Genomic DNA, 13,531 nt, shown 5'->3' with positions numbered 1-13,531 from the left:
AGGAAAGATGACAATAGTGAAAATATTTGTGTGTGCATGTGTATCTGTATCTGTATGTGTATCACGTGCATATTTGTGTTTTCATTTTCCCACAGATGTAAACGAGTGTGAGGATCTGTCACACTTTGCGGAGTGTGTTAACAGTCGGTGTGTGAACACAGAAGGTTCATATACATGTGTTTGTCTCCGGGGCTTCATTATGTCTCGCAGACCAAACCACTGCATACGGGCTTAATCACCAACACACTGAGCACACACACACTCTGTGCATACACGCAAACACACCACACACAAAGCCCCTCTCATGCCTACATATATTTTATAGTCAGTAATAATGTGACGGGGTTCGTTCTGACGTGCATAGCAAGTATTATATTTCTATACAGTCTAGTTTGTAATCTATTTTTTCTGGCTGTAAATTGTATTTTTATACGTTACACCAATATTCACATAAATGCAATATATATTGTACTCTGTACAATATATAGTGATTTTGTACTCTGTAAAACCCTTATTTACACACACCCCCACACACACTCACACACACACACACACACACACACACACACACACACACACACACACCCACACACACAGATCTTTATACTGGGTCAGAGAGTGTACTGGCTGGAGGGAATGGAGCATCGGTGTGGGGACGTGAAGCTGAAGCCGGGACTGTGAATAACACTCATGGTTGGGGCTCTTCACAAATACCATTTCTAACACATCTAGATATAGTTCATTTGAAATCAATTACACACAAGTATGTATTTGAATACCATGAAGTGATTTTTTGTTAGTTACCCTCTGTGTCAGAGAGGGGTGTCAGTACCTGTGTTTATATTTGTGATAGTGAATATGGTGGTGGTGTCCTCTCTCTTCCAGAGTTCATTTTGACATGTAACACATTGCACTGTATTTGTTCAAAGAAACCATGATGATTTTTTATATGTTGATTAATTATATTTTTTAAATATGTTTGTTCATTATTTCATTTGTGATTTGTTTTTGATACCCCTAATGCTAATTGTGGAAAATATTTGAAATTATATTTGCGCACATTCCCACTGTAATCTCTTTTTTGTGTATTGTATAATAATCCTTCATAATCTATTTTAGTTTACAGTCCTGTTCTTGAAAAAAACAACAACAAAAAAGTGAAAAATCCGAACCTTTATTCTGTCTAACCCTAAACCTACCCCAGATAGTGTGTTCATATGTGACTCAGTTGATTGGCTTATTCTCAGTTGCTATTGAGACTGGCTCCGCCCCCTCCTTCATGCACTTCATATTAGCAGTCTCCTAACCCGAATGCTCAGTGTGTTTGTGTGAATGCAGTGCCTAAGCCTTTTTTAGCTTCTGGCCACAATTTAACATTTATGGTCTTTATGCATAACAGAAAGCAGATACATTGTTATGTATCTATTTGTGGTTGGAATGTGAGGTAGTTGGGAAGTAAGATTTCATGCCACTGCTACAAATCAAAGCAGGACCTTGTGGTTGGAGAGTGAGGTCTTGAATGTGAAGTTGACACTTGGTCTTTCGTGTGGTGGGAAGTATTCCTTCCATTATCTGTAACCAAAATAAGTTGAACTGTGTCAAATTGAACAAGTTATGTTCACACCCTACACACAGCATGTAGGTTTGGCTGATACAAATAAATGCAATGCCTCAAGTAATGAGATGCATCATAGTAATTTTATCTGGCTTATAGTATTGAAGTGAAAATAGTAACAGAACACTTTAAGCCACATTTTAAGTTTTGTGCTGAGAGGTTTTGGAACGGTCTGAGAAAACTGCCTGCAGTAGGGCTGATGAGTTCATGTGAGTCAGCAGTCTGTCAGATTAGCTGAGTGACACTGCAGGAAAAGAACAGAGAGCCTTCACCTACTGACCCTAATTCAACCTCCACCTCCAGAGACACCACCTTACACTATGTGTGTGTGAGAGAGAAAGAGAGAGAAACTGTTATTTAGACTGATATAAACATTTATTATTAATAGAGAAGTTCATAATAAATGTAAGTGGTTGGTTGTCTGGTGGGTCCAGTGAAAGCGTTTACATTGTGAGCTCAGTGTCACTGAGAGCATTTGGCTCAGTTTGTTGCTGAGAAGGTCTTTCTCAGGGATTACATCGTGAGAGGAGCAAGACAGGTGCCTGGCCTAGACTATAATCCTCTCACCTGCCTGCAACAGCGAGACTCGATGACAGCTCGGCTCATCACTGGGTGAGAACCAGGTCAGTACTCTGTAACACACACCAGAAACAGGGTCAGCACACCAACGGCTGGAGTCCTACCTGACCAGTAACTAGTCTATTCTCTCGGCTGTTTCCAAACATAGGCACTCACTCACAAAACTAGCACACATATTCTTCACTTTTTTGTTTTTCTTTACTCATTTTGCTGTTTATTTTTCTTACTGTTGTTGTTTTGGTGTCCGTTGCCAAATAGAGGAAAATGGATCCCCCCTTTTGAGTCTTGGTCCCTCTCAAGGTGTTTTCCTCATGTAAAAAATGCAATACAATGAAATTTGACTTTGACATGAGACAAAAATATCACACATGCTTTTCATCATTTATTTATGAATAAAATGTCATATAAATGATCAATTTATAATTCATTAACATACACTGTCAGGATGGTTCAACTTTTAGCTCACATGAATAAAGTGTTATGTAACCTCATGTGCAAGGGTTTGAAATGCAAAGCCTCTACCCTCCCAGGGAACATGTACCTCTGATAATCTTGCTCATCAAAACGTCCATCCTCAGATCCAGTTTTAGAAGCATGACAGATTAAAGGATTGACCAAGTTATGGATAAGTGTTCCAGCCAATTGACTTCACTAATGAGTATTTCTAAACTTTCCGTGATAAAGGCCATGTCAGCTTTCAAGCAATGCATGTAGAAGTTGATGTGGTGATATTAGTAGAAGTGTCACTTCAGCAAATCTGCCCTCTTGATATGACCACATGTGTGACCACTGAGCATCCTCACTGGATATACACCACCTGTTTGTGATATACACCACCTGTTTGTGATATACACCACCAGTTCTGCTCTGCTGTTCCCAAATCCACCTCTCTCCCTCTCTTTCACTCTCCATTTTTCTCTCTTTATTAAATTGACAGAATTCAGTTCTTCTTTATTAAGTCATCACCACTGCACTGCTCACTAGATAAATACGATACAAATGTGTACACATTCATATTCAGTATGGTGATATTTTGATTTCGGAAATGCCAGTAAAGTCAAATGAAAACCCACATTGTTTACCTTGATTTATAATCAAACACAGCAATCGGAAGGGAGCAAACCAAAGTTTAAACCTCCAAAACCAATATTTCAAATCAGGCAGAGTGGATTCAAACCAGGTCTCCCCAGCTACATAATTATGTATCTACACTCAGTTTAATTCCTTACATACTATTACAGTTTTTCTCAGTTGCCAAGACACATTTCCTGAAACCATGCATCTATTTCACCAAACTGTAAACACAAACCCCAATTCACACACTAAAATCACAAAACATCTGACTCTTCCTGCAAAACCAAACTATTGCCTCAGAACAGTTCAAGCAGTGCTCAAAACCAAACAATGTTGTCAAATCAAGCCCCGAGTCAATCAAAATTCATGAACCTGTAGAAATAATCTTTATTGGCCACAAAACAAAAATGTTGTTTAGCAAGAATGAGTAAAAATATATACAAAGTAATACATTACAACAGAACTGCATACAGTATCTACTGCAGCATCATGTCAATGTGCTGGGTCAGATCACAGGACTTCATCAACATCACAGGCCACATTCTCCCTGGACAGGCAGCGTGGAAAATAACTCCTAGTATGCTGGATCCATGCTTGGGATGCATCCACACCTATTTTCCCTGGTGTAGGGTTGCCGGTCATAGACCTTCCAATGCCATGAAGAGAAGAACTCCTCTGTTGGGCTGAGGAAAGGGGAGTATGGTGGAAGAAAAAGATTTAGGAAATCTTGGTTGATACTGAACCACTCTGACCTGGAGGGCACGGTGAAAACTCACATTGTCCCACACAATGACATAGACAGGATGCCCTGTCTGTTCATGATCCTGCTACTCACGCCCCAACACAACATCTCGAAGGTGACTCAAAGATGCCAAGATATGTTGAGTGTTATATGGCCCCAATGTGGCATGATGGTGGAGAACCCCATGATTGCTGATGGCAGCACATAACGTGACATTGCCACCACGGTGGCCAGGGACTGCAGCAATGGCACGTTGGCCAATCACGTTCCTGCCTCTCCTCCTCCTTTTGGCACGTTGGCCAATCACGTTCCTGCCTCTCCTCCTCCTTTTGGCAAGATTGAACCCAGCTTCATCCATATAAATATATTCATATTCATGTGGACAGTCTGAGGAATCCATTTGAGACAATCTCTATGAAAAAAATACATAAAGCTTTGTAAGTGGAACAGAAAGATAGACTTGTGCTGTGTAGACTGCAGTATTGAACACCTACCTGTACATACTGTACTCTTTGCTCCTTGACCCCTTCTGAGTTGCGGTCAAAGGGTACTCTGTACAGTTGCTTATATCCGCATTCTGTTGCGTTTTAGGACATGGTCAATAGTGGAAAGGCTTATACTGTTTATGCTTTCAAAGTTGACATGCTCGTCAATGATTCTCTGCTGTATTTCACGCAGTGTGATCGCATTGTTCTGATGGACCATGTCAACAATGAGGGTCTCTTGGTCTGGGTTCAAGGCGTCCTCCCCACCTGATGTGGCAGTCTTGTGATTCTACAAATATGCAGTTACAAAATATTACATGCAGCACCAAGCCTACAAATGTCTTAGGAAATTCATGTAATGAAACACCTTTTTATGCAACAGATCTGTATTGAGTCATACTGTAAACATATATGAAATGAATAAAGCAATTACCTGTTCTCCTGTCTGAATGTTCGGACTATGGTGGACACGGTGAATCCACTCGGGTTGGGCTGAACTCAGAGTGCTGCTTCCCTCATAGTCAATCCATGGACAAGAACATGGTCAATGATGGTTGCCCATATTTCATCTGAAATTATTGTTCTTCTTGCTGTCCCACCCCTTCTTCCTCCTCTTCCTCCTCTTCCCCTTACTCTGCCTCTCTGACTGTTTCTATCCATAGTGAAATATCTATCTATGGGTTATTCACATCATTAGCCACATGTGTGATCAATTAAGTGTGGCTGTGTTTAAGTTGTGACACTTGTGCTTTATCTGAATTTCACTTTTGCTACCTGTGCAACCCAAGTGCATCATAGTGCAAAATGTGTTTTAGTTTGTGAAAATACATTTGTAAATTGTGTCTTAATAGGTGAAAAATACTTAAGGTTCTGACCAACCTTAAGGTTCTGAACCTGTTGTGACTAACTATAGGTGAAATGTGCTTATGGTTCTGCAAAATGTGTGACAATTTCAGTAAATGGGTTTAGGACACTGAGAATTTGGTTCAGACAACAGAGTTTTGTGTTTTAGCAACTGAGAAAAACTGTAAAACTGTTTTGGGAAAATATTTTGAGTAGCAAAAGATTTTCACTTGTGGTCAGTTGAAAACATCTAAACACTTTTAACCTAAAGATTTCTTGCGTCTCCGAGTTTACTTGCTGGTTTTATTCCAGAGTAAATGTAACAGTATCCATTCTCTTTCCTGTGGTTACACAAAATGCCAGTATTTCCAGTGCAAAAACTTCATGGTTTGTTGTAAGCGTCAACAGTCCTGGGAGCGGGACAGGAGAAGAGGCACACGATTACTGGTTGGGTTCTGATCTGACCGGTTTATACTTGGTGGATTCAACACACAAACTGGAAATGTTTCTATTTACACATAATATACATGTTCAACTAAAACCTTAATGACTCTGTCAACATGTTGCACAATATGCATTGAATGTAGTTACTTAAGAACGTCCCACATCCGCGGTTCACAAAACCATGAAAGCTTTTATAATTCATTATTCGAAATAAATAACTCGTTTGTTTGAAAAGTTCATTTGATTAACTTTGAGTAAAAATGTATGGATGGAGCAAGGTGTATGTGCGCTGAGGATTTGACTTGTCAGGTAGAAGATGAAGGATTTACCCACCTGTATCAGGATTACCGCCACAAAGCCCGCCCCCCCCTACCTCGCTGCGGTTAAATAGCGCTGAAGGTCCGGTGTTTCGGTTTAGTGTGCTGGTGTACCGCGCTCATACGCCGCCTCTCACCTTCTCTCTGTTCTTCCTCTTTTTCTATTTCATGCACTATTGTATTTTCTATTTTTATTGGCGTCTCATTGTTTTGAGCAGTCTGGAAACATGGAGCTGAAGGAATTTTGTTTAAGTAACAACTTTCAATTCTTTAATTCGCAAAACAGGTACGTCATTAACATGATTTGATATATAAGCTTAATAATTAAAGTTACTGTAAATTGTTCAGGTTTATAAGCTTACGTGTAACAAATACTGTAAAAGGTAGGCTATGTCTATTGTGTTAGTTAGACAAAGACTTTATATCAATGAGAAAAATATATTGAAGCGGTAAATCAGTTTAATTCAGTTTAAAACAAAAACGCTTAATATACACGTAAGTCTGAAACTTACATCAGAACAAATACACTCGTTCCAAAGTTATTAAAAAGTTTTTACTGAGTTATGATCACTTGTTTCCCCGTTTTCGGCTAAAGTAATTACTTTATATTCGCATTCCGGTTGTCTGCCATAACAGTATCATGGATGCTTCGTCCCCCAATGACCCCCCTTCACCACGGGAGACGGCGTTGAAGTCAGACGCGTTCGGTCCCGTCTTCACTCTGGACGGCGCAGGTCCCAGCAGCCCGAGCAGCACCTCGGACAGCGGCAGCTGCGGCGCGTCTTCTCAGGGGTGTTCTCAGTCTCGGTCTCTAGAGGCCCACTCTCCCGTCTCCAGCAGCGCAGTGAGGGCTTCTGATGTTTCATTCAGCCCTGCTCGCTACAGCTCTGAGCATCACCGAGGCCTACACCTGTCATCTCACGCAAACTCCATGCTGACTCGTGACTATATCTCCGCGCTGAACACCGGACCTAAACGTCTGTGTTTGGTGTGCGGGGATTTTGCGTCCGGCTATCATTACGGCGTCGCGTCTTGTGAAGCCTGCAAGGCCTTCTTCAAAAGGACCATTCAAGGTGAACCCACAACGCAAAGCAGAACACGCTGCCTGCGCCTGACTTTAGTGTGTCAGGGGGCGGGTGTGGGCAGCGGGCGATTTCAAAGGACTACTCTTAATTAATGAGATGATCAATATCGTATTCAAACTCTTCGAGCTAAAACTGTCCTGCCAGCTTGGTGCCTAGCTATGATTGATTTTTGTGGGAAGTCTCAATATGCTGTTATAGCTAATCAATCATCAAGCGAGATGATTAGAAATATTTTTAATTATAAAATTAATTACACTTCACAGCTTGGTTGCAATTGTGTATATCTAACTGGAAAACAAATTCTACCATATGCCAAGTACGCAAGTGAATTAATATTTGTAGTGACTGGTGACTGGAATGATTAAAAGTAATCTGAATACTCTATTGTGCCATGTGGGATCATCTTGTTGGCTGTGTTTAGGTACAGATCACACCTATTCAAGTTTAATATTATGTGAGGAGTTTCTATATGTAAATAAAATGTTACACTTGGAAAGTCGATGCCTCAAAGAAGTAATCAGAGATTATCAAAGAAATTCTTGCCCAAGAATTACAGACCTCTCCTCCATTTTAACTGTGACTGTGTTGGTCATGGTGACATGATCAGATCAATACCCCTACACAGTCTGGGCTTTCTATGGATTTCTGTGTGAACACTCAGCTTGTTTGGGCGATAACTATAATAACATCCTAATCCAACTCTTCCACATCCTAACTTCCAGTTTGCACATAAAACAATATTCCGTAAGACTTTGGGTTAAACTTACTTAAGGACTGATCAACCAAACTGCAGAACACTTTTACCAAGCAGATTTAGGTGAGACTAAGTGATGTTTGTCTGGTGTTTCAGGGAACATCGAGTACTGTTGTCCAGTGGTGAACGAGTGTGAGATCACAAAGAGGAGGAGGAAGGCGTGTCAGGCCTGTCGTTTCCAGAAGTGTCTGAGAGCAGGAATGATGCGTGAGGGTGAGTGGACCTTCCACTGGAGGCATGGCAGCCAGGGGTGTGAACCCACTCCTGTAGTTCAGTACTGGTGATGCGCACGTGTTAATGTGTGCAGGTGTACGTATGGATCGGGTCAGAGGAGGCAGGCAAAAATATAAACGGAGAATGGATTCAAGTCTATCTGCCTTCAGCAAAACTCCCAATGCACATTCAGTTAAACCAGTTCGTAAGTAATCTCAGAAAACGCACATTAAATCACACTTTTACTTTAAATAACTCATATGCATCACCTAAGCAACACAGGTCTTTTTTGCTATATATTTACTGTATTTCAATATATCTGGTATGTATGTGCTGTTTTTTTAAAAATATATATTTGAATATTTTCAGGAAACAAAATAATTTCTCAGCTTCTGCTATCTGAGTTGGCTCCTCTGCGTGCTTCTCCTGACCCCTCAACCCCCGACAGTGGTCTCAAAACCCTCCTGACCTTATGTGACCTCTTAAACAGAGAGCTACTGGTCATGATCAGCTGGGCCAAGCACATACCAGGTACACACTTCATAACAATTCCAGCTCATTTGTCCATCGGTGACCACACTGCCCTTAATGTTTCTCCAAGTTTTCCTGAATAAAGGAAATGTTCCTTTGAGCATAGTTTAGCTTCCTCGTATCCAGAATGTTCATAAACAAGACAGCTTGTGCTGTAATGCAATGGTGGATCTGAGACTTTTTCCCTCTGTAAACTGAGTCCTCCGTTCGGCCAGGGTTTGCCACGCTCTCACTGGTAGACCAGATGGCACTGCTGCAGAGTGGATGGATGGAGACTCTGCTTCTGTGCGTTGTGTGGCGATCACAGGGGTCAGCCGAGAAGCTGCAGTTCGCAGAGAACTTGCAGCTGAACGAGGACCAGTGCAGAGCGGCAGGTCTACTGGAGCTCTACAAACCACTGCACCACCTTACCACCAAGTACCGACAACTGAACCTGAGCCAGGAGGAGGCGGTTGTGCTGAAAGCCATGGCTCTAGCCAACTCAGGTATTCCAGTAATAGTACACTTAACACCAAAACTCTTCAAACATTAACAACTTGATCATAAGGCAAAAATAATGTGGCCAATATTACATCGAGGACTAGGACTGAAGTGTCTTCCTATGCTAGCAGGTTTTAGGGGTAGATTTGAGTTAGGTATAGGATCTACCTATAAGATTGTGGTTAACATCTCCACATTGCACTACGGTTAGCCTTAAGATTCCCCCTGCTGTGTTTAGTGTTTTTCTAGAATAAATTTTCTGCTAGTAAATCATCCCGACTAATTAATTTCCAATAGTCTGTGAGTCACTGAGCAAGAACACACAGCCCAGATCAATATATCAATCCAATCACCCATGCCAGTGCTCTAACCCAGGACTTCTGAACTCATTAGCCTCATCTCTGACCCCGCAGGGTGTCTAAGAGAGACAGCAGAGGCCAGTAACACTATTGCTTTTACTCCTGGGGGGAAAAAGGGCCTGATAGTCCTGTGTGTCAACTGAAAAGATGTTAATTACATAGATATCTCTGTTCGGTCCATGAGACACAGAGTTTTAGCACCTGAGCAGACACTCACCCAAACAGCCAGAGGGGCAGCTCGACCTTGGCTAGCCGATTCACTCTGGCTCTTCTCCTGACAGATGCAGAGTGTGTGGAGAGTGTGAACGCAGTCCTGCGCTTCCAGGACGGCCTCCACGAAGCCCTGCAGGACTACGAGAGCAGCCAGCATCTGGCTGAGCCCCACCGTGCCGGGAGGGTCCTCATGACCCTGCCCCTGCTCCGACAGACAGCCCAGAGGGCCGTGCGCTGTTTCTGCTGCCTGCACAGAGACGCCCACGTGCCCATGCACAAGCTCTTCCTGGAAATGCTAGATGCCAAAATGTAGAATTTCAGCAGAACAAGAGAGAAGGTAACAGAGCCAAGGTGGACACTGAGGAATCTGGAGGCACTGAAGGTCATGAGATCATAGGACATTTGGAAAGATCACAGCGGCGTCCTCCACAAACATAGACAATCAAGAACTATACAGGTCGAGGTTATTTCTCCATTTTCAGAAGTGCAACTTCCTCTGCGTTTGAACAATGTGAAGGTGTTTTATTAGGTTTTTATATTTATTTTCATTTTGTGTTCAAATTTAGGATTTTAGTTGTAGTAAATTTAATTATTTGGTAAATTTTACTATAGTATAGCTGTTCTTTGTAAGTGGCATTTTCAGACAATATTCAATTCAATAAGAACATTTAATGTTTTATTTTGATCATGCCACTACCAGCTTTGCTATTTATTAATCTATTTATTAAATATATTACCCAGGTTATTTATATGCAAATAAACTATTTTTGGAAAGGTATTATTGTGTCCTTTCGTGAATCCCATTTATTACTTACTTATTTATTAAAGTTTAAAATGATACGCTTAAAGATATAAAGAGGGAAATGACTCCCATGAACAGCAATTTCAAATAATATAATTATCAAATTCTTTCTTTACTGTATAGCATATATTAGTATTATATACTAATAAGGTGAAAAGTATAAAGTGGTAGGAAAAAAGTAAAAATTATATCTGGTTGAAGAAATGTGAACACATTTTCACATTAGTTTCTTTTGCAATTACATTAATGACTTAAAAAAAACAAACAAAAACAAATTACATATCATTTGATACATACTGAAAATTATTCAGGACATGAAAGTTAATGGTAACAAAATGCATATAACTAAGTATTTTCTTGGTGAAACTAGTATTTGTGAAATACCTACAAGAAAGCCACATTTCATTGACACATCCCTGTGACTACAGGTTAGTAAAGCACTTATACCAGCACACTGCTGCGAACTGTGACAATGCGTGACTACAAATCCCTTCATGAACACACGGTCGTCTTCAAACAAACACTGCCTCGTGCTCACACTAAAGCAAAGAAAAAAAACACTCTGGTGCTGGTATGACTGGCAAGCTCAATCAACAGGAAAGTTTCAAATCACAACAGTGCTGGCATACAACCCCCACATAGGCAGACTGACCACACACAGCACGCCACAGTCGGCGCTAATGAGCAGCTGGTGTCCGCTGCTACACTTTTACTAGGACTGAATGATCAGTGATGCAAAAGCACAGAAAGCACACAGGAAGTGACCCATCCTCTTCTCCAGTGACATGCAGGAAGGTACCATTCTGCAACATGGAGAGGGGTGTTTAATGTTCGCTTCAGCAACTGTGCTGTGTAATAACACTGACCAAACTAACCCCATGAGCATGTGGGTCTTCTGCACACAGAAACGCACAGGGGAAGTCATGCACCGAACAATGGTCTGATCTCCACTCACCCTCCGGCTAAGAGGACGGGATGGAAACCGTAGTTAAGAACTTTTCTTCTTCTGATATTCCTCTTCCTCTCCTTCACTTTTCAGTGGTTAATGCTCCACTGCTGTATCTGTCCCAGGGCCCTCAGACACTGGGGATTACCAATTATCAGCTGGCTTTTATGCACAGTAATGGTTGCCTATGTAGTGCTTGCTCAGAAACAGAAAGTTCTTAAAGTTGAAGATACATCGACTTTTGCAAATATATGATATTGCAAAACAGTGCTGAACTGTGTTTGATCATCATAGATTCCAATCCTGTTACACACACAATGTCATTTTGTCGGTGCAGGTCAGGCATCAAATGTGGCGACATTACAACATTACATACTCCGTCACAGGAACACAGTGACATACAGCAACGAGTCTAAGAGACTCATGGTCTTTAATTCTGGAAGACATTCTTTAAAGCCAAAAATAATCGCTATGCATCTGCAAACAGGCATCAAACCAGCCGCATCAAAATGGAATCTTTTCATTTCCACCTATGCTCAGTAGGAAGGAGTGTGATTCAGCATTAGAGAGCTCAACCACGCCATGCTGTGTTTCCACAACAGCCTTTCAGAAGCTGGTCTCATTTATATGAGGTTTAGGGCTGGTGGGTGGTGGGGAGGCGGAGCTCTCAGGAGCAGGCCCCGCCTCTGAGGGAGAGGCTTCACTCACTGGTGAAGCCGGGGCTCGAAGCGGAGACACCGGCACTTGCGATCGCGTGGGGCTCACTGCAGAGGGGGCGGGACCGGGCAGCATGGGCGTGGCTCTCCTGGATGGGGCGGGGCAGCAGAAGGATGGGTGCGTCCGGAGCCCCAGACGAGCCTCCAGCTCACTGCAGCCGGCCAGGCTCCTCCGGCCCCCGTCCGCCCCCGGCAGTTCGGAGCTCTTGGCTCTCTCCTGGCACCGCTCCACAAAGCTGCCCCTGCGCAGAGCCCCCAGGCCCTCCCGCTCCAGAGGAAGCCTGCTGGGGTGCGGACTCCCCCCACCGCTGGCGCTGCTAGCCAGGGAGCACTGGCTGACGCCCAAGTGGCCCGGCAGGTCACGTGGCTTGCTGAAGGGATGCGGGGGGGGCTGGCGGGGCAGGCTGCCCGTGTGCGGGGGTCCGGGGCGCAGGGTGGACGTGGCAGCACGATTACTCTCACTCAGCTGGGACTGGAGGCTACGGACATGCAGGGACAGCCAGCAGGACAAACAAACAACGTGAGAGAGAAAAAAAAAGGAATAAAAGAGGAAAAAAGGAATAAAAGCAGGACAGAAAAGAAACAAGGACAGAAAGAAAAACAGGGGAAGTTGTCAATGTACCCAATGCCTTGAGATAACATCTAACAGAAATAAAGTGTGACAGGCAGAGAGTGTTTGCACCAACATGCGTGGCAGACGGAGTGTGTGTGCGTACCTGCAGACAGAGCTGCGGGACACGTGTGTGAGAGACGCAGCGGGACTCATGTCTGGCGTCCGGGTCAGGGCCAAGTCACACTGGTCCAACAGCTCCAACAGCTCCTCTTCAGTGGGGCCGCCTAGAGCTATCGCATGCACACAGTTACCCAACGAGTTGTGTATCAGCGTATTCGGAAAAATCCCGCCGTTTGTACCGTCTCACCTTTAATGTCCACTTTCCCTGCTATCTCCATCGCTGTAGTGAGGTCCCACATCTGGATGCTGCCGTTGCTATGGCCACTGAAGAGGTACCGGCGTGGGCGGGACCCGATGCGGCTGGAGCCCTCGCACTCGTGCACCACGAACGCCGTGATGGAGGTGGCGTCCACCGAGCGCACTTCACACACCCTGCCACCAGAGGGACAACGCAAAAAAGGGTCAACTCAACCGCAACGCAAGGATGTTCCTAATATCCAGCAACTTCTGGAGTGAATAAGCAGGTGTAGTCCAGTCCTCAAATGTGGTGAGGGGTAAACCCGTCTAATCTGAACTAAAAAGCTGAGCAAGTCATGAAACAAAAGTGGGCACAATATTTGCCGTCCACTTGTCAATAACATCAAACGTTCAGCCATTAAA

The 13,531-nt window shown here is 43.1% G+C and overlaps 3 protein-coding genes across 6 annotated transcripts in view; 2 read left to right on the top strand and 1 right to left on the bottom strand.

Annotated features, from left to right (window-relative positions):
* Positions 1-1,679, top strand: part of ltbp4 (latent transforming growth factor beta binding protein 4) — a 35,803-nt gene extending 34,124 nt beyond the window's left edge. For all 4 annotated transcript variants that reach the window (XM_076989090.1, XM_076989077.1, XM_076989085.1 and 1 more), the window contains one exon: positions 96-1,679. In XM_076989090.1, the coding sequence (XP_076845205.1) occupies positions 96-235 (140 nt within the window). In that variant the 3' untranslated portion in view covers positions 236-1,679. The remainder of the gene's footprint in view (positions 1-95) is intronic.
* Positions 1,680-6,212: 4,533 nt separating this feature from the next.
* esrrd (estrogen-related receptor delta) lies at positions 6,213-10,497 on the top strand. Its single transcript, XM_076989055.1, has 7 exons — positions 6,213-6,385; positions 6,736-7,172; positions 8,035-8,151; positions 8,246-8,356; positions 8,521-8,682; positions 8,898-9,167; positions 9,803-10,497. Exons 1-7 carry the CDS (start codon positions 6,327-6,329, stop codon positions 10,045-10,047), a joined length of 1,401 nt encoding a protein of 466 aa, XP_076845170.1. The 5' UTR covers positions 6,213-6,326; the 3' UTR covers positions 10,048-10,497.
* A 1,379-nt stretch (positions 10,498-11,876) lies between these two features.
* shkbp1 (SH3KBP1 binding protein 1) overlaps positions 11,877-13,531 on the bottom strand; it is a 7,095-nt gene continuing 5,440 nt past the window's right edge. The window contains exons 16-18 of the mRNA XM_076989042.1: positions 13,119-13,303; positions 12,915-13,041; positions 11,877-12,677 (exon numbers count right to left, since the gene is read on the bottom strand). Of these exons, the coding sequence (XP_076845157.1) occupies positions 12,089-12,677; positions 12,915-13,041; positions 13,119-13,303 (901 nt within the window). The 3' untranslated portion in view covers positions 11,877-12,088. The remainder of the gene's footprint in view (positions 12,678-12,914; positions 13,042-13,118; positions 13,304-13,531) is intronic.

This window comes from Brachyhypopomus gauderio, chromosome 2 (assembly GCF_052324685.1).
Source record: "Brachyhypopomus gauderio isolate BG-103 chromosome 2, BGAUD_0.2, whole genome shotgun sequence".
Taxonomy (NCBI): Eukaryota; Metazoa; Chordata; class Actinopteri; order Gymnotiformes; family Hypopomidae; genus Brachyhypopomus; species Brachyhypopomus gauderio.
The sequence above is the reverse complement of the archived record's forward strand: the minus strand, read 5'-3'. Positions and strand labels throughout refer to the sequence as shown.